The sequence below is a fragment of the Barbus barbus genome, assembly GCF_936440315.1.
Source record: "Barbus barbus genome assembly, chromosome: 48".
NCBI lineage: Eukaryota > Metazoa > Chordata > Actinopteri > Cypriniformes > Cyprinidae > Barbus > Barbus barbus.
This window is the reverse complement of record NC_136726.1, coordinates 9,304,480-9,325,527: the sequence shown is the minus strand read 5'-3', so window position 1 is coordinate 9,325,527 and position 21,048 is coordinate 9,304,480. Positions and strand designations below refer to the sequence as shown.

General features: G+C 34.6%; 1 protein-coding gene across 3 annotated transcripts; it reads right to left on the bottom strand.

Moving 5' to 3' along the window:
• On the bottom strand, window positions 1-13,701 carry LOC306866811 (BCL2/adenovirus E1B 19 kDa protein-interacting protein 2-like). 3 transcript variants are annotated; one of them, XM_079412176.1, is made up of 11 exons: window positions 12,894-13,701; window positions 9,367-9,462; window positions 7,778-7,851; window positions 7,476-7,661; window positions 5,243-5,425; window positions 4,660-4,762; window positions 3,521-3,652; window positions 3,049-3,135; window positions 2,849-2,947; window positions 2,533-2,568; window positions 1-1,174 (listed from the first exon to the last, which is right to left on the bottom strand). In XM_079412176.1, exons 1-11 carry the CDS (start codon window positions 13,223-13,225, stop codon window positions 1,117-1,119), a joined length of 1,386 nt encoding a protein of 461 aa, XP_079268302.1. In that variant the 5' UTR covers window positions 13,226-13,701; the 3' UTR covers window positions 1-1,116. The 3 variants fall into 3 exon arrangements, with proteins under 3 accessions (XP_079268302.1, XP_079268303.1, XP_079268304.1); XM_079412177.1 differs by lacking the exon at window positions 2,533-2,568; XM_079412178.1 differs by lacking the exons at window positions 1-1,174; window positions 2,533-2,568 and having other exon boundaries at window positions 2,789-2,947.
• Window positions 13,702-21,048: the final 7,347 nt, after the last annotated feature.

Sequence of the window (21,048 nt, the reverse complement as noted above, 5' to 3'; positions counted from 1 at the left end):
GTAAAAGCAGTGTAGAATATGAGTGTATATGAATATAACAAACTAACCTAAAACACATCCGTTTCGGTTTTGTTCAAAAGGAGCTTAGTGGAGATCCACGGTTTAAAACAAACAAACAAAAAAAAAAACACTTTATCCTGTCCTGTTCTCTGTAAGGGAAATGACACAACATTGAACTGTTGGAGTATTGCAAAACATTCACCATGACAATGTGATTTTCGTGTGGAAGTTTACTTGTAAGAACATAACATACAAGAACCCCACCCTCCCAAATCATTAATGAAAGTGAAGTGAAGAAATGTTACTGGTGCTATACATTTTTGCTTAATTCCTGCACATTTCTCCACAATCTCGAATCAAACACCAAATCAGCAGTAAACAATACGTCGTATAACTATGAGATGTTCAGTGAGCAGATGACAAACAACGGCAGACTGTGGCCCTAAAAATAACATTTCAGTCATAAAAATATATTAATCTTTCTCCTTTATCGCTTTTGATATAAATATAGAGATTTAAATGTAACGCAGAACATGCATCGACTAGTTCGAAAAATGGAGTGCCTTAACTAAGAGCGAGATACAATTGGAACTAGAACATGTTGACAGTATCTACTTATTGAAACGATACATATAAAAGGTTATTAAAATGTTTAACAGAAATCAGATGCCATCTGACAAGTGTTTGGCACACAAATGCAACAGGAAGAAAAAAAGTCACATAGCGTAACAGGCAGTCGAAGCTTTAAAGAGACAGTTCACCCACGAATAAAAATAGTCATTATTTACTCATCCTCACATCGTTCTAAATGACTGTTGTGTGGAGCACAAAAGATGATGTTTAGCAAAATCTCCAAGCTTTCAATGAAAGTGAAAGGGGACCACGACTATCAAAAAGAACAGCTTGGACATTCTGCGAAACATCTCATTTTGTGATCCACAGAAAATCATATGGATTTGGAATGACATGAGAGAAAGTAAATGGCAGAATCTTAATTTTGTAGTGAACTATTCCTTTAAAAGGCACTTTTCTGACATCAAGATCTTGCGTTCTCCAATTAAAAGAAACCAAATACATTCTTTGATTCTTCCAGCTTCTCTCTTCGGCTCTTCTAACTCACTCTGGCACTGCAGCGGTGGGCATCTCCACCTTTCCACGCATGTCCTGGTCAATCCTAAATTGGAAAAACAAATAACAGTATAAATGAAATCAAATCCAACACCAGCTGTTTATACACAAATCAATACACGGACAACGTCACAAAAAGATCTCATGACTTTACACTCAAAGGTTTAGTCAAGACAACTTTTTGATTGAGGTTAAAAACATTTATACAAACACAAGCACAACGATTATATAAATCAATTAATGTGGAACTTAAGTCAGTTGATGCTGTATTGTTCATTGTACAAACTGGCTGAAAAACCTTTCCTGAAGAAAATTGAACTGAAGTTTGTGCACAAGGAAGCTGCTATACAGTTTCTAATGCATTCAAGTGTTTTGTTTGTGAACGCTTCGTCTTGTCCCGTGATCACCACTGTGATGCATTTTGTCACGTGTAGGGCTTGGACATGCAGTGAGCAGTACGAATGTACATTGGCCAGGCATGCATTTGATAAATAAATATATACCACCCGTGACTTTACTGTTCCTTCACCTTAAAATCTGTTTTACTAGCGTGGTCATACATACCATACTAACAGCGGCAGAACTGAGAGGACACAACATCAGAATCTAAATCTGTGAGACGTTCATTTCAAACACAAGCAAGTTAGCGCATTTGGCCAAAAACCTGAATGAAATTAATAACAGTTACTGGATGATTCAGATCTGGAGTATTGCTGGCCTTCAATGTTCCCTCTAAACAACAAACTTCTTGCAGACACAAAACTCACTGCAGACTCAAAAATGTGAGGTAAAAGCAAGAGATTTATTGAATTAGAGCTAAATAAGTTAAAAAAAAAAATATTAATAATAATCTTAGTCTTTATACATTTATATATTACATGTATTCACTACGTAATTATATATTCAATATAATTTTATAAATAAAGTGGATAACTAATTACAAATTTCATTATGTACATAGTTTAAATCAAGTGTTTAGTAAATAGGAAATACATTTTTTTTTCTTATTCCTTTTACATCATACCTTGAGAAATCACTTTATGTTGTCTAGTCCTTTGCACCCCACTGTACATTTTTATTTCAGTGTTTTTAGTTATTTTATAAAATAAAATTAAAAGAAATTTATTTTTTACATTTATTTATTATTTTATTTAATAAATAATTAAAAACTTGCATTTACACTTGCAGCTGCATTTACAACAAATGATTATAGTTAGATGGCACACAGAAGGAATTTAGCATCTTGATGACAATCAAAGCAGCAGCTCAAAAAGCAATTTCTGGTCCAGTGACCAAGTATAGGTGTACACTTAATAAAGCCAAACGATTAATTGTTAGTTTCGTGCAATTCAGGCAAAGTCAACAGAGATACGACAGGGATCTCCGGAATGAAAAAACAGATACCTTTTATGTTTTTTCCTATTTTTTTCTTCGTCAAACCTTAGAGGAAAGGCAGGGAGAAGGGTTAGGGCATAGAGAGTTTCTGAAGATACCACAGCCAACAGCAGCTAGTACTTGGGAGCAGATCAGACTTTCAGTAAAATAATTACAAAGCTGGAATACTGCTGAGAGAGGAGAACAGTATGGAAACTTCAGTACGGAAGGTAATCTTTTAACATAGCTTTTCGAAACTCTTTTAGAGTCATGAACGTACATTGGAAACTGATCATTTCCTGCTTAAAGAATAGGAAGCTGTAGGGGATATTAAAGGGATACTTACTGTTTAATGCAGTCTGGTATGGAAACGTACTCCATTGGGACAAGCTCAGCAAGGTCTGTCAGGCTGTACACATACTTGATTTTCTGGCTAAATTTTGAGCTGTAATCGGAAAAGTTCCATTGAATAATGCACTCATAAGGTCATTGCAGGACATCAGTTCATATTACAATATATTTGAAGGAAACTAGATAGGGACTGACCTTATAAAAGGTTTTGTGAGGGCCAGGAGGGCACGAATAAACCAGGACGGGTGTACTATTATCAAAGACTTCAAATTCTTCCTTAACCTGTATCAGAACAATGTTGTGCAAACATAAATTTAGAATTTTTTGGGGGGTTCAGAGTTTGTATATATTAAAAGTTACTAAAAATAAATATTTCAATACTATTTTTTTAGAAAATTGTATTCATTTTGAAAAATATTACAATAAATAGATTTATATTAGGCATTTTTATTTATAATTATTACATTTTTTTCCCTAAGTTATAGGTCGTTTAACAGCTGTTGACTTGAAATTGCCTTTCTGGGTTATTTTGTTGGAACAAAATTAAAATTGTTGGAATTTTGTTGGAACAAAATTAAGTTGATGATAAAGACAGAATGAGCAATTTAAAGGGACAGTTCACCCAAAATAGATCTGTGTTAGTAAATATTGGCAATGAGATTCTCACCTTCGATCTATTTGCTGATAGCATTTTCTGAGCCAGCCCACACTGGGCATCTTTCTACGTGAAGTGGCTCCATTCAGGTATACAATCATATAGTTCTCAGCTACAAGAAGCTCTAGAGTTCCTATGACATACCTAAATGACACACAAAATGTTAGTTGCAAAACAAGTGAGGACTTGTCCTAACAAACTTAAGGTGTAGGCACATTTGTGAAATTTGGATAACAATTTGGGGGGGAAAAAATTCCCTTGTCTATTGTCAGTAGTGCAGTAGCTTTCAAACCAAGCAGCTTTCTGTTGGCATTGAATCCACGTAACCCGTCGTTAAATCTGTGAGAGGAAATCTTTCGATTCACACAAAATTCCACATTCTTGTCGAAATTACTGGATTTCACCCATGAAAAAAATAAATAAATAAATCACCAAACAATGTTAAATGTGACCACTAGACATGCTAGTTAAAGTTATAGTTCACCCAAAAATGAAAATTACCCCATGATTTACTCACCCTAGGTGTATATGACTTTCTTTCAAACGAATACAATCAGAGTTGTATTAAAAATTATTCTTGCCCTTCCGAGCTTTATAATGGCAGTGAATAGTGGTTGAGATTTTTAAGCAAAATAAAGTGCATCCATCCATCATTAAAAGTGCTCAAAAGGGCACTTAATAAAGGCCATCTGAAGCAAATAAAAAGACGTAGGCATAGATTAAGCTCCCCATCGCTTCGCTTTAGGGGTCATTTACATCTAAAATGTAGTAACTCATGGGGTAATTTTCATTTTTGGGTGAACTATCCCTTTAAATCAATAGAAAATGCATAATGTAAGTATTGCAAAAGAAAAATGTCTATATTTAATTGGGGAAAAAAGTATACTGTGATCGTGACAAGAATTGTGAAAGTTTTCTTTTTTTTTTTTTTTTGAGACTTTTTGTGATACCTATTTTTTTTTACAAAATGGATTGAAAATGGTGGAGTTATTGGCTATTAAATCATGTCATATTACTTTCACCAATTTGTTTTTTCCCAGTGTGGTCGCTTTACAGATGTCTCTTACTGTTTTAAAGGGATCTTGACCAGAATAAGCCATGTGGAACATCACTAGAAACAAAATGGTTCAAAACAGCCATCTAGAACTTACTTGAAAAGATTGTCCATGATGTATCTGTAATTTGGTTGATTGCTCTCAGGCATAAAGCAAACAGCAAAGACGATAATGGCATTCAGTCCGTCGCCATAGTAACCTGCAAAAAGGGGAACCATGTTTGAAAGTGGCTACTGACAAACGTATGAACATTAGTTTGTGTTTTTACAGCGATTACACAAGTTGACAGATCCAAACCATCTGAATCAACAGCTCAGTCTGTATAATTGTTCATTATATAACAGCATGCAAAAGAGGCATCTTGAATGAAAGCGACAGCTGTTAGATGGCAAAAGGGAGGGGGAGGAAGTGGATAAGGAGGAAAGACAGATGGTTACAGGCTCTTCTAGCCGAGAGATGATCTGGAAAAGGTCTGTGGCGTTATAAATAACAAGTAATGCTCTAAAACATCAGAAGCACTGTTTTGAGAGTGAGAAGGCGGCTAAACACCATAAAACAGATCTGAATGTTTTCAGTTTTATCCACTGACAATTTCACTTCCCGAATGGTGCAAACAGAAAATGTCCTTGTGTAGATAACAGACAGGACACATTGGCATGGAGGTACTGCGGCCACTGACCTCCATGGCTGATAACCCTCTTGTAGGGCTCAATGGCCTTCATGTCCACCCGGTGCTCCTGTTCTCCGATGCGGAAGACTCTCCAGCGACGGCCTTCCTCGCGTTCCTCCGTGCTGGTGAACTCCTGCACCGACTCCACTCCTTTACGCAGCAGGTCTGCGTTTTTGGGTTTTGGGAGGTCATCTGACAAGGGAAATAGAGGGTTTGTTTTACTTCATATTTGTTATTTTTGAATGCATGTTCGCCGTTTTCTTTTAGTGTGCAGTTCAGTGATTGTTTGTGCATTTCTATGATCAGGAATGATGATTTGCTGATTCACAGATCAATAAATAAATAAAACTAAATGAATAAATTCCACTTGTCCTTTTGGTTTAGCAAACCCAACTATAAAACTTCTAGGAGCGCAAAACAAGGTACAAATTAAAACTCTGCTTACAGGAAAAATAAACTACACTTTATAATGTGTACATCTATATGATAGTGCTATATCGAAGCAAGTGTCGAGCACAAAAAGTGCTGATTTTTTGGCTAAAAATCCCAGGTTGATCGCATTTTTTCTTCAATGGGACAATTACAGAATCTATTAGAGGACCAAGATTGCAGATTCAAAGTAACATACATGTTTTTATTGAAGCATGGCTGAAACTGCAAGTATTTTTTGTGTGTGCAGTCTAATTTCTTAATTTTTTTATTAAAAGTATGTAGCTGTTAGCTTAGCAACATGCTAATGTAAGACTATAGAAATCCGCTGTGAGGGTATAACTTATTTGGGCTCTTCAGATTAGTCACTTCAAATTTGATAGGTATAATGTCTTAGAAGGTAGCTGCCTATGTAGACAGTAGGTAACAGTAGCCATTAAGGCAGCTAGCGAGGTTTTGAAAGAGCTAATGCTAATACAACACTACCTATATACATGCTAGTGCTAGTTTTCATAATATACAGTACTTGGTAAGATTCTAACAGTTCAATATGGATACACCTGTTATAAGATGTAAGAACCCTTGTGAAAAGTGCACTTAATTTTACTGAATGTGCACTTGTAGTGTACTTTAAAGTGTGTTTTTAAAAAAAACTGTACTTGCTTGCAGATAACAAAAAACTTTACTTCAAATAAAACCAAAAAAACATGGTTAATATTGCTTATCTATGATGACTGGAAATTAACCTTGGCTTTGTTACACTTAACCATAGTTTAACTATGGTATCTGTGGTTATACAAATGGTAAACAATGCCAAAAAAAAAAAAAAGAGTTTACTACACTTTTACTATAATAAAACCGTGGTTAATTTAATTTTCATATGGGACTTCGAGAGTCATATAACCATTAGTCGTAAAGTAGTAAAATTTTAATATGTAGACTAACATACTAGAGCACATGTAAAGAACTTGATTATAATTTTAACTATTTTCAATGTAATAAATTGCAGTTATCATTACATTACATTCAACAAAAGAACTTGCATAAAAGTATATTTTCGATTCCCATCAATGTTTGTCAGTAGCCTACTTTCAGCAGAACAAGCAAATAAAAATTAAATTACATATAAGATGTGCTAAATTCATACTGAAGTAGGTAAAAAATAAATAAATACAAATTCTGTAACAGGTATGCTTTTTAAACAAATGCTAAAACGCTATTCATTTTCTCAATGGAAGGCTGCTTTTGCCTTTAAATTCAAAGTGATTCATTTCCAGCATTGAAAAAATGATCAGGACACCAAAATGAGGCTGATTAATAGAATCAGATCTGATGAGATTCAAGGAAAAACCATGCACAAATCAAAATCCAACCATCAACATTCTCCAACACAAAAACAATGGATAACGTCTGATTTGTAGTGCCATATCATACCACACCAAAGAGTGATATAACAAAAAGAAAATGAAATCAATGCTGTAGGACTTGATCAGGGAGTAAAACATCCAGTCAGGTAACCTTACCACAAACCGCAGGCCAACGGCCTGTCGCAAACCAATGAGAAGAAACAATCCTTCCAGGAAAGAGAGAAGAGAGCAGCAGGACAGGAAAACAAAACAAGAACACATAATACTGTTTAACTATGAGTTATTACACAAAGCCGGTCCATGAAAAGATCTCTGTAATGTTAGTGAGTAAGGAACATTTCTACGGGATCAGAATGGCTGCAAAATGACTAATTAAGCAGATTAGTTGCCATATGAATTATGTAATGTTAAACAATTAACATTTAAAGGTTAAACCACAGTCATACCTTCCCACTCAAACTCGTTGCTGTTATCAGAAGGGGTGTCTATATCATCCAGGTCCAGTTCTGTACTCTCATCCAGCTCATCTGACAGGACCGAACCCTCACTGTGGTCTAGGTTTAGGCTGATGTCCGGAGCCAAAAGCTTCTTTTTGGTTTTCTTTGCACTGTTAAGCCCATAAGACTGTGAAGCTGCAATTGAAAATAAAAAGAAAAAAAAAGATCATAATATTTCCTGTGCTAGTAATAAATGTATAATTTTCTCTACATATTCCATATATTTGAGTATATCTATCATTAAGGTTTACCAGGTGCTCCTTCACCAGAAGAGCCGGTGTAAAGCTCCTCATTAAGATGCATATCTTCCTCTTCTGGGAGTGGCCTGGCAACCCAAATAAACATATTTGATCAACTAGCATTGAAACCAGGGCACGTATTCACAAAACTTCTAAAGACTAAAACTAGCTCCTAAATCTGTGAAACTTCAGGAGTACAGAAGAGGACTTCTAAGTCACTAAGACCAAATCACAAACTTTCCTCCCTGTTGAAAAAAAACAATACAAACATCACTGAAATTCTAATGGTTTCCACTACTAATACCATTATAAACATTACAAATCATCAACTTTTAAAACCATTTAAAAAATGGATTCCTGTAGTGTGTTTTGGGACATATTCCATTAGGATTTAGTGGTTTTAACAATCCACCAATGGAAAGTGACCATTTACCAGTAGAGACCAACAGACACCATTACATTTACCATTAAAACCAGTACAATTCCCATTATAACCAGTTTCCCATTAAAACATTTATATTTTTATTGCAAACAGTAATATATGTGAAATATTATTACAGCTTAAAAAAATACATATATTTCAAAATGTAATTTATTCCCGTCATACAAAGCATTTTCCTTCAGAAATCATTCTAATATGCTGATTTGCGGCTCAAGACATTTTAAAATGATCAATGTTCAAAGATATGATGAATCAAAGAATCATGTTCAACAGTACATTTATTTGAAATAGCAAATCTTGACAATGTAAACATCGTTGATTTGACTTTTTTATAAGTTTAATGTGTCCTAGCTAAACAAAACAATTTTCTTAAAAAAAAACTAAATCTTAAAGGGCTCCTATTATGCAAAATCTACTTTTACATGGTGTTTAGAAATACATGTGTGTTGGCAGAGTGAACAAAACCACCCAACAATGATAAAAATCCACCCACTCATTTTTTTTTAATCCCCATTAAACCAAATGAGTCTCACTAGGCCTGCCGTTTTAGGAGTCATATAAGAGTGAAACATAAGTGTATTCATTTTCTCCAAACATCTGAGCCACTGAGGATGCAGTGAATTACTTTTTGCAAGGTAATGCGCCTCAAAAAAGTACCTAAATACGTTTATGTCTGCGCAAATCATTTTACTCCAGACTGCTTCGTGACTGTCATGTCGTTACGACATTTTAACTGTATTTGTGTGCGTACGTTATCAAAGTATTTTAACTGATCAGCGCAGCACTGGTGAGATTAGTTCCCACTGTGCTGTCCGTTCGGTATCGCTAGCAAACACGTCCACCTTGCATTGTCGAGTCAGCGCAGCATTTACTCGGTAACATTGCGCTGTTTCGTCCCACTTTTCCTCTCACTCTCAGTCATGTTGCTTCTACCGGCTGTTTATTGCAGTAGGGACACAAATGTACACTACGCCCTCTTCTGAAGATGGGGCGGGAAGATGCAGCTCATTTGCATTTAAAGTGATACACAGTAAAACAGCTCTTTTTAGACACGCCCCAAAAATGACACATTCTGCAATATCAAGAAGAAAAAAAAAGAAAAAAACATTTTGGTCATATCACCCACCACTATCATGCACACACATGTATAACAGCCTACCTGGGGAAGTCCTCATCTTGCCACTCCTCCTTTAGCTCCACTCCTTCCATTCTCAGTCGCGCCTCTGTCGTAGCAACTGACTCCTGGTGCTCAAAACTGAAGGATAAAAATAAATACAATTTTGGTTTTAAACCAGCCCTAGTTCATAGCATGTTATTCACTCACTAAAAAAAAAAATACGTCCGAGTTGAAAGAGTCCAGAAGTCCAAATCTGATACCGGCTGATAGTCATTCATAACAGAGCTACAAACTGCTGTAGTAACTGAGAAATAGCTTCAAACCGCCTAATACGACCACTGCACATTAAGACGCAGAATATCACAGCTTATGACATAAGAAGAAAAAATCCATATGAGCCTCTTTGGTGAGTTAATCTCCAATACAAAGGCATGTAAACTCCTGAGGACTGCATACACACTGAATTCTGTTACATACGAGATAAGCTCTCTTACAAATGGAAGTAGGCAAGAGAGTTTCACCTTCTTTGGGAAAAGATTTGGGTGGTGACTCTGGAAAGGCCTGAAATTCATGGAGTGCGTTCAAAGTTCAACGTTTTCGCTGTAGAGAACAAATCCGCTCTAATTTCTTGGAAACGGAGCAGATTAGGATGCTCTTCATGCTAGAACTAAAGTCATTTCACAGAGAGAGATCACTGCTAGGGTGGGACGTTCCTCAAGACCTCAGATCGAATAAAAATACATATTTACTAAACACTAGATACAATGTTTGAATATATCTATAATTGTAACCAAAGAGCACGAACTACAGAAAAACAGAATTCATCCTCATGAGCTGTGCTCAGACTGGAATACTAGCACACTGCTTCGTGTGCAAAAATAAATAAATAATAGAAATAAAAATAGTAACATTTTCAGTAAAATTTTCATTTTCTATGGGGCTGATTTGGATAATTTTGCAATAAACATTAAATGAACAAAGTTAAATAGAGCAAATGTACAAACAATATTGATTAAGTTTATCTAATATTTAGATTTTTTTCTTTTATAAAAACAAATTAGGTATCACAAAATAACAATAAAATGTATTAATCTTGGTTAATGATCATTTAAAAAAATAATTTATATAAATTAAGCGAAATGTTAAAATGTATTAATGTATATGGATTTAACCTATATTAATAAATGTCGTAGAAATGAACAGCTAACATGAAACAATGTTAACTTGCTGAAAAATTTTATTTTTATTCATTTTAATATTTTAAAAAATGAAAATAGTCAGATTAACCGATCAAAAGTCAAAGAGGAGATATTAAAAATTTCTGCCCGTGTTATTTCCAGTTTATTTGTCACAAAGAAAAAGAACATAAGATTGAGTGCACTGCATGTTGGGATATAGCTAGTATTCTACTAAGTGCACTCAATTGCATATTTTGGTAAATGCATATATATTCCATACTGCAAAAATAGAAGTATACCTGTAAATTATTGTGAACATAGTCAAACCCCCTGCATCGCATTCGATCAAGTTAATCTAAAAATCTCGTATTCCCATCAACCTGTTATTTGCATGTGTTTTGTGTGTGTGTCGTCTGATTTTAATGAATGAGGCTCAGCAAAGGAGTCATTCATCCACCAGCTGTTTAGTAATTTCAAAGAGAGGCTGGCGCGCAGATGTGAGACACTGGTTAACTGTAGACGGGAGCTAATTGCCATGCCATCCATGTGGTATCCGTCACACTCCTCCAGGGGGAAAGTCTGCCGCTCTTTATGCCACCCTCCCTACAAGAGATCTGCAACCCTTCACACTGTCATGTCATGGGACACAACACTGTGTTAGCTCATGTCTCATTGCTAAAGTATTGCATAAATGAACACAAAAGATCTTTTGAAGGATGTTTTAATTGTTTTTGCCAATACAATGAAAGTCAATGGGATGCAAAACAACTTTAGGCTCCACTGACTTTCACTGTATGCACATAAACAACAATTTTCATTCTTGGGTGACATATTTCTAATATTTGAAATGAGATTTTCAGTAAAGGATTAAAACCCTTAAACCGGTCATTATAAAGCAGAATCATAGACTTAGACTCTGATTAATGCAGTTAATAAAGTGGCACACAGATAATTTTTATTTACAGGACACACCTGAGACTAAGCACGTGACTGAATAGACTGTACACACCTAGAGACTGTTATTAATGCATCACCAAAAGGTGTATGTTTTGCATGCCACCACACCCTACAGTAAGTGACAGTAACGGCTCACAAACAAAAGGTGCTTCATGAATAGGGTGTCAAATAAAGTCTCTTTCCATGGGGTTTTCAAACCTGTTAGCTCCATTTGGTATGTGCCTTAAAAAAAACAGTAATTTTCCAGCTATAAAAATTAATTAATATTAAAATTAAACAGAATAAATTATCAAAACTTAGTATCGCTTACATACTTTATTATAGCATTTATCAAGATTCCAAAGTAGCTTTTATTGTTTATAAGTTTTTGTTGTATGCTTGTGTCACTTTTCAAATATTTCTATTTAGCGTTATTTTTAGTTTTTAACTTACTAAACATTTTCAGTTCATTGTCAAGACATTTCTAATTTTAGGTTTTTAATCTAATATGTATATTTTAGTATATTTCATTTTTTTATTTTTTTTATTTTAGTTACAATAGCTCAGCAGAGCTTTTAATAATAAATACTTATTCTTACAATAACTTTGGTAACAGGGTTGAACGGTTCAGTTTGATGCAGTCAACCTACAAACATACAGTTTGCAAAAAATTAGAACATTTTAAAGATATTATTTGTCGCCTCGTCATGTGGTAGAAAGCGTCAAATGATTTTACTTCCAGTGTGTCTCAATATATTAAGGAATGTTTTTATAGGAGAAAAAAATAAATACAGTAACAGGATGGAGTAAAAATGTGGGACACTAAATTCCACATTTTCAGTCATTAAAAAAACTGTAATGAAATGAATGTCAAGTCAACAGATTAGATCAAAATAATTCTACTGTTGTAATAGAAAAAAAAACAACCTCTGAGGTAGAATTTGCCTTAAAAATCAACAGTTTTCAGTTAAAATCATCTTATTAATGGATTTGTTTCTTAGAAACATGCAGCTTTTCACTTCATAAGATGGTAATTGATGGACTGAAGTCGTGTGGATTACTGTGATGTTTTTATTTGCTGGACTCTCATTCTGACGGCACCCATTCACTACAGAGGATGTGCAAGTGATCATGCAAAATTTCTCCAAATCTGTTCAGATGAAGAAATATATCTTGAATAACCTGAGAATGAGTACGTTTTCAGCAAATGTTTTAAAATATTTTGCCTGAACTATTCCTTTAAGGAGAGACACAACATTTTTGTTTATTTAAAGTTATAATAGTTAATAATATTTATAGTTCATCAAACTTCTCCCAACAAAACCATGGGATTTGCTCAAATATTGACCAGAAGTAGTCATGGGAGACCAAAGTGTAGCATATTCAGTCCTAAAACATAGTGTCCTGCCTACCTAGGCAGCATTTGTTTTGAGACACAGACAGTGTTCCCATTACCTTCCATTGTGCTCAGCTGCTGAAGAGAGAGGAGTTGAAGTCCTCACGCCTTGTTTTTGTCTATTGTCTGGAGTCGCTGCTTCCTGCGGAGGGTCTCCTGTTCGGACCGGACTGTCCCCATTCTCCGTTGTGGGGTCCTGAGGTGGTTCTTCCTCAGAGTGCCTCGATGAGGATGATGATGATAACGGGCTACTTATATTTCTGTTTTCTTGCGTCTCCGATGTCCGGCAGGGTGTGTCTGATTCGGGATTAACGTTACTTTTGTTGGCGTTCAGGTCACTCGAGTCTCTCTGGTTTGAGATTTCTTCAGTCGCTATTACATCTGTAGCCATGATCGATGACTGATATGTGCTCGATTATAATCGATCAGCCAAAAATGCAAGAAAAACAATCCTTTGCACGAAAAACAAACTGTAATATTCAAACAATAGCGACTTCACATAGTCTTTGATCTATCTTGATTACTATTAATATTGATAACAGACTGTGTTTTTAAAATATGAGCATTTATGTGGCTATCAAGTATGTTGCAAAACAATCTTGCCCTTTTAAGTGAAGTCCCCGCAGAGTGTGTGTTTAGTTAGTCCCTTTCCTCTCCTGCTTCCTTCCTACAGCAAGACTGCTGACAGTTTAAAACCATCGATCATAGCAAAGCACAGGGAAATAACATTTAAAATGCTCGATACCGGTCTAAAGGACAGTTTTAATAGCTGGCATCTCATCTGTTGCTTTAACCGGCCGTCATTCTTCTTTTGGAAGTGTCTGGTAAATTAAGGTGAAGTCTGACTCAATAATACACACAACTTCCGGTCACACTGTTGATCTTATTCACTATATTCACAATAAAAGTCCCACAGATTGTTTATTAAAAGTCACGAATCAGCTCAGAAATGCAAGATTAATAGTAAAAGTACAATAATAAGATTTATTACTTTAGATTTTTGTTTGGAAATGTTATATTGGGTGTTTATGAGGGATGTAAGATTAAATGTGATAAAATTTATTTAAATATTTTTAAAATGGCAGGGTTAACTAAAACTTAAACTAACCCGCCCCCTAAAAAATGTTTGTTCTAAAAATAAATGACTTGAAATAAAATAAATATTAACTGAAATAAAATAAACTTAGATATAGGCTAAACTTAAACTTATTTATTTCAGCTAGTTCATGAGGCAACATTTCTCATTTTCATTTAATTTATCTTGATGTAGCCTATTTAAATAACTAAAACTGAAATAAAAATGAAGAAAACAATACAGACGTTTTAAAATAATAAAAAACTAATAACAATAACCCTCCCACCACTACCACCAGACTCTGACATTCAATCTTAAACTATGAAAAACCGCCTTGAAATGACAAAATATTAGGCCTACGTTTAAAACTAGCATCAAATAAATAAATGAATAATCCGTCGTAAAAATATGAATTATTGCATGTTTAAAACTGTGATGATCTAATCAAAGAAAAATGGCAGTGACTTAATTCTTCTGTGATGCACGTTATGCCCACTGTTGCATATTATTGTTAGCAGACAAATTAAATCGTTTTTTTTTATTTAAGGAAACATCAATATATGCAACCGATAGCAGATATATGATTCTGACCTAACTAGTCGAATGAATAGATTAATAACGGCTGTCAAGTATTGATCTATACACTAGGTGGCGACAGAACACTATATTAAATGAGTTTACTGTAATTAATCTCTGGATAGAAGGACCTCCCAAATAATTGGATTAGTGATTCAGTGACAACATTGAAATCATAATGAGTAACATGATTCTTTTTTATTTTTTTTTTATATACATATACATTCCAAAATATGGTAGTACATGGAAGCTAGCAATAAAGTATTTTCCCCACAAATTAATATTTATAAGACTATATTTACTTGATTACCACCTGATTTTGATTACCACAATACATCTGCTTAGTGCTTATAATAAGTTATTGATGCTAGTGATGCAGAATGCAAATCTGACATGTCTAAAGCAGGGATGGATGGATGGATGGATAGACCTCTAAAATGTTTACAGATTTTCAGTCTTAAAGAGAGTTATACATAATAAAGCAGGCAGTTCTTCAGGCTATGTTGCTGTAGGCTTAAATTTTAACACACTAGTTTAAAAATATGAAAATCTCTGAAATGATTTTGAAATGGTTAAAATCAAAATATTTTGTAAAGAATATTTTCAAAATCTCAAATAAAAGCCACTGAAAATGTGCATTTTAAAAGCGAGCAATTATGAGCAAACACCTACAATACAAAGACTTTTAAACTATAATTATGTAAATCATTTATGAATGGTTATAAATGGCACAGGTGTAGAAATATTTGAGTTTTTAGTCTTATTTTAAACAATTAGATAAAACAATGAAAATTCCCCCAGGAAGTGATTCATTTAATGATGAAGTCCGTGATTTATTAGTCTTGTCTTATTATCAAATGAGGTTACTTCATACTGCATGATGAGAACGAGCAATTAGCGTATGCAAATGAGAGAGGACTCTGAGCTTTCACAAATTTTGTGACAGAACAAAGAAAATTTACAGAGCTCATAGGTTTGTGCATACCTCTAAAATCCAAAATGCATTATAAAATGCAAAGATGTTTTCATAAATTGCACTGATTTCAATTTTTTCCACATATGAATGCATATGTCTGATTGCTTATGGCTATAGGAGACTGATAAATGTGAACTGCCCCATAATACCACAGATATCTGAGATGTGTGCTCAGGATCATTGAGTATAATCACTAATTAACATACTGCTATTTGCTCTGTCTGATCGAACGGCCTCATTAAGTAACAGATAATCCCACAATATTCAAAGTTTACAGTACCTTTTTGTTTCTGCTTGCCGAGATGTTTGCTGAGGATCCGTTCAGTCGTTACACACAAATAAAGACCAGATGCTGACTTTGATGTGCACAAAATCTGGACATAGCCTATACCAGTCCTGGATTTCTCATGAACTAGAGTAAATTTGCTTAATAACTCATTAAATAGGTTGCTTTATACTTGTTCCTCCTTTCTAATTATTAAATGTTTGTTGTCTGATATAAAAAAAAATTAAAAAGTATTTTTGACAGATATATTTGCACCTTCTAATAGATGGTGTGACCATATAAAATATTGATTTGCTTGTATGCAAATGAGCTCAAATACACTCGTTCCTCACAAATAACCTCCTCAAACATTTGTAAACCTGTGTGTGATCAGGAGTGTGTTCAACGGGATTTGATTGAGTCTCTGAGTCTCTTTCTCTCCGTCTGTGTTGTGAATGTTTCAAAAGCAAACTTTCTTTTTCCTGAGTCGGAGCGCGAGATGTTTGATGTTTTCCTCTTGTGGAGCGTGGCGAGATGAAGTGAGTTCTTAATTTATGAGGACATAACAAGGAAGCTATTAAGCAAACATATTTCCCTGCTTCGGCTGGCATGAAAGAGCCACTCAGGGCAAGAAACCCAGCACTTTGGTTTCCCAAAAAGATAATTGCCTAAATGTTTACAAGTTAGCGAGAGTTTAAAACGGCTGCACTAACAAAGCATCATTCAAGATGACCGCAGAGAAAGGTAACAAAATTGGTGTAATATCAAGAGGCGGCGATTATATTGCTGGATTGAGCATCCAATTTCCACAAGTGGGGCATTGGGAAGTATTTAGGCTATAGCCTAGTTGAAGTAGCCTACACGTCTTAATGAGAAAAGACAAAAAAGAATTTGTGTGCATGATTTATGCCGTCTGTTTCTAGGAGCGCATGCATAATTATTTATGATTGCTGAGCCCGAGAAAGAGAAGCTGGTGAAAAATTCAAAAGCAGAAGAAGTTAAATGAATATTTAAGGGACGATGAAATATTTAGGGGAAACAAATGAGAATAACATTTAAAACAGCATGATAAATAATAGTGGGAGTTGTCGGGTGCGGCTGCCAAGAGGCTTTAAACATCCGCGTGGTGTCTGATCCCGGCCTTGGCAATTTGTTTTCCATATGCCGGTCGTTACGGGGGCACGGTCAGAATGCGTGGGCTGGCACGTTGCAGGGGAATATTAGCTTTCTGTTGAGAGCATTTGGATGGATGCCACGGGCTAGTCACGATTTAATGTGTAGACCGGTCTTGGTACAAGTGGAGGGCAGGACGCTGGCACTGATGAGAGCCAGAGATGATTATGCCTCTGCCTGAAGAGGACAAATACAAACCAGGAGTTCAGGATTCAAATAACTTGTTAAAAGGAGCACATAACATTTGAATGTTTTGACATTATTTCCAGATAAAAGGACAGATTGTAAGCAGAATCGGTGTAAGAAGTTTTTCAGGCCCCAGATTTTGCATTGAAAATCCCAATGCCGACTGTTTATCATATAAAAATGTTGTTATAATCAAACTTTGGTTTTAACTTTATAGTATTAAAATAAATATAGATCAAATAATTAGCAAAATTATTCACATGATGCATGCTGAATTGGGAAAATGAACTTTTTTGTTGAATTCAATTTTTTTTTTTTGAAGAAGAGGTCATTTGCAAAGAAAAACAATGCGCGGAAATATTTTCTTGTGGCTTGTTTTTTTCTGTTGTTTTAAGTTAATAAGCATATTTTCCTAATATGCATTATTACAACTGTATTAAAAAGTAATGTTCTCCCTTCTGTAAACAGGACAGACCTTTGACCCAATTGTAGGGTGCAAACCACTGTTATATACACTGAAAAAAATGGTGTTGAATTTTTTATTTATTTTTTTAATAATAAATTTGCTAGTAAATTTCACAAACAATTACAAACAGTAACACTGAGTAGATATACTGGAATATTATGTTCCTGTAAAACAGGAAGTCCAACTGGACTAGGAAGAATACATAGATGGACTCAAAAAGTTAATTTAATACAATTCAGTTTTTCAATTTGGTCTAAATTGAGCATTTCTAGTATTTAATAAACCTAGAATATTTTAAGTACATCCATTTTATGTATATAACAATTAACATATTTTCTCATTCTTTTAACTCAAAGATTGATGTGGCACCATATTATCCTATAATATAAGATATTGGCTTGCCAATCAAATTTTATACATCTATAAATATTTTTATGTTGACTTTTTTCTCTTTAGAATGAGTTCACTGGATTCAAAGTACATCACTTGTATAGCTGTTTTTGAGTTTTTATTTTCTGGCAACACTCTTGGCCTCTTGTTTAATTTCCATTTTTCCAGATCTGAAAATAATTAAATCAGCAAACAAATAATTAATAGAGTCAATGAGAACAATTAGTTCAAAGACGCCTTTGAGAATTGCCCATGCATAGTGAATTGGTTAATTATCATACTACAAAATAATTGAGTGGAGGAGCTCTCTGAGTGTGTGATTCTGCATTTGAGTCGTACTGACTTCCTTTATGCAGCATTTTGTCCTTTTTGAAGCTCCATCTAGTCCCCATCCAATTTGATTATGTGGAAAAGAGCAGCGTGAACATTCCTCACAACATCTCCATTTGTGCTCCACAGAAGAAATAAAGTCATACAGGTTTGGAATGACATAAATAATGATTGAATGTTCATTTTCAGTTGAAATATTTTATTTTGTTGCTTCAGATGGCATTCCAGAAGCAGAAAATAATTGTAATGCCTCTCTTTACAGGTCATTATCCTCAAAACCTGGATTGATTTTATTTTTTTATCTTTTTTTTATCATTGCATGTAACTGTCTTGCACTGGCCCTTGACAAAAGTAATGCAATGGCACCCGTGTTAAACTCTATTATAACATGTGAAGGTTGTGACACTAATCTCAGTGACCTACACGGCCCACACATCAGAGCGTGTCTCTCTGCTGACGGTGTGCTGTATCTGGGGGCCCGTGCTGCCGGTGGGGCTACGAGGCAGAGCGATCAGAGCCGTCGCTGTAACCCTGTCCGCGGTTGAAGATCATTACCCCTGTGACTGATGTGCAGGGCAGCCTGGAGTGAGCGCGTTTATTTCCCTACGCTGGGGTGGGCGTCTCAGCCCCATGAGGAGGACAGCCCTTCACGTTTTGTTAGCGTGGTCATGGTTCTCACATAAAATCGGGGCCCTCTAGTGCACATACAGCTCAGCTTATCCTCCATGCTTATTTCAGGAATAATTCGTCTGTGGATACTATAGGCTTGATTTTTAAAAAGAACAGATATATCATTTTGACTCTGTATATAAAATTATAGCTGTTAATAATAAGGAAAAATGTAAAATGAACTGGTCATTATTGCGAAATCAAGTTTATTTTGTTATAATGATGACCAGCTGATATGATTACATTATACATTATTATATTATTCTGCTTATTACAACATTTTTTACATGAATTGAATAAATGGACATGAAGAGTTAATTTATCTTTAACAAATTATGTAATAAATCATATATATTTTATAGAATATGTTTTATAGAATTGTATAGAATTAGTTTGTATAGAATTTTAATTTCAGGGTGTGGTTGACCCGGTAAAAATACAATATGATAAAAACATGAAATTTGGCCATAATTTTTATTACTCGATATGGCATGCATTAGATATAGGGCCAAAAAATATTTATATAGTATTTATAAATTTTGGATTTTTTGATGCACACAAATATATTATATATAATATGTGAGTTCAGCTAATGAATTTTATAATGAAATTTAGTGAATAAATTCATTTTCATAACAGAATCAAAATAGCACTAATACATGTCATCTTTATAAAGAAGAGCTACATTTATTACACTTAAATTGGTCATCTATACTATTAACCATATGGTTAAACTGTTTTTATTTGATTATATTAAGAGTCACGTTCTGTGCTGTTCTACGGTGGCTGCCGAGGATCAAGTGTCTCACATCTCAGATTGTTTCATTGTACCATAGCACTGAATCTTACTGTAATTTACAGCCCAGGCTGGATATAAACCTTAAGTCAGATTTTACTACTAAGGTGAAGTGTGCCATTGCATGTTACAGTGTAGTATTTTCAGACAAGCTCATAAAGCAGAATAATAGTAGTGTTTGCATCATAAAGACGGCTGTGCACAGCCCAGATAGATGACCTGGCTTCACTTTTACAAAACTAACGACCAGAGCAGACCAGTGCAGCTTTGCCGTTCAAAAACTTCATTTCACACATTCAGCATTTTATAAATGCACACTTTAATTCTTCCATTTATGGCCTCGTAATTAAAATCTCTTGCCCTGTGACCCGAGGGATCATTGTGAGTGATAATGAATGGGATCAGGTCAGAAGCCTGGGAAAGATGGCACCTTGACACATCTTCAAGGTTAAGCTGATAGTGTATGGTCAGCATGGAGAACAATGGATGTGTCTTGTACCTTATAAAGTGATAAATGATTGTTTCTAGCATTACAATAAGTGCCATTATAATAGATGGGACAGTAAAGATATAACAACTAGCATTTCATCTGAAAGCATAAATTTGCGGTTATAAAAACCTTCTTAAAAGTTCTTAAACAACATGCATAAAACCATTACACCGGTATAAGGTGACAAAATGGGACTGTCTTTATAATCGATTCATTGAACCATTCGGTTCAAAACCCTGATTCATTCTGAAACAAAGGGAGTGACTGTATCATTAATGAACCATTGAATCATTCATTTAACCAATTTGTTATAAAGTACTGATTCAGTCTGGAATAAAGCGAGTGACTTTTTTATGTATGAATCATTGAATCATTCACTTAACTAAGTAGTTCAAAAGTACTAAATGTGACTGTCTTTATAATCAATTCATTGAATCATTCAGTTCAAAACCCTGATTCATTCTGAAACAAAGCATGTGACTGTATCATGAACGAACCATTGAATCATTCATTTAACCAGTTAGTTAAAAATTACAGATTCATTCTGGACTAGCTGAAGAAATGTTTATTGATTCAAATGCTCTGAACTACCTTTTTCATTTTCACTCTTTTGAACACACCAACACAGTCCTCTTTGACAGTCATCGTCAATGGAATATTACCCTCATAATATTGATTCATCATAAATTGTAGTTATTTTAAGAGCTTGACATGGCAAATGCAAAGCAAAATTAAATATAAATATGAATATAAATACATAGGAAATGAACAAAGCCCCTACGAACAAGATTTGGAAAAAACAAGAAAAAAAGCTCCGTCTGT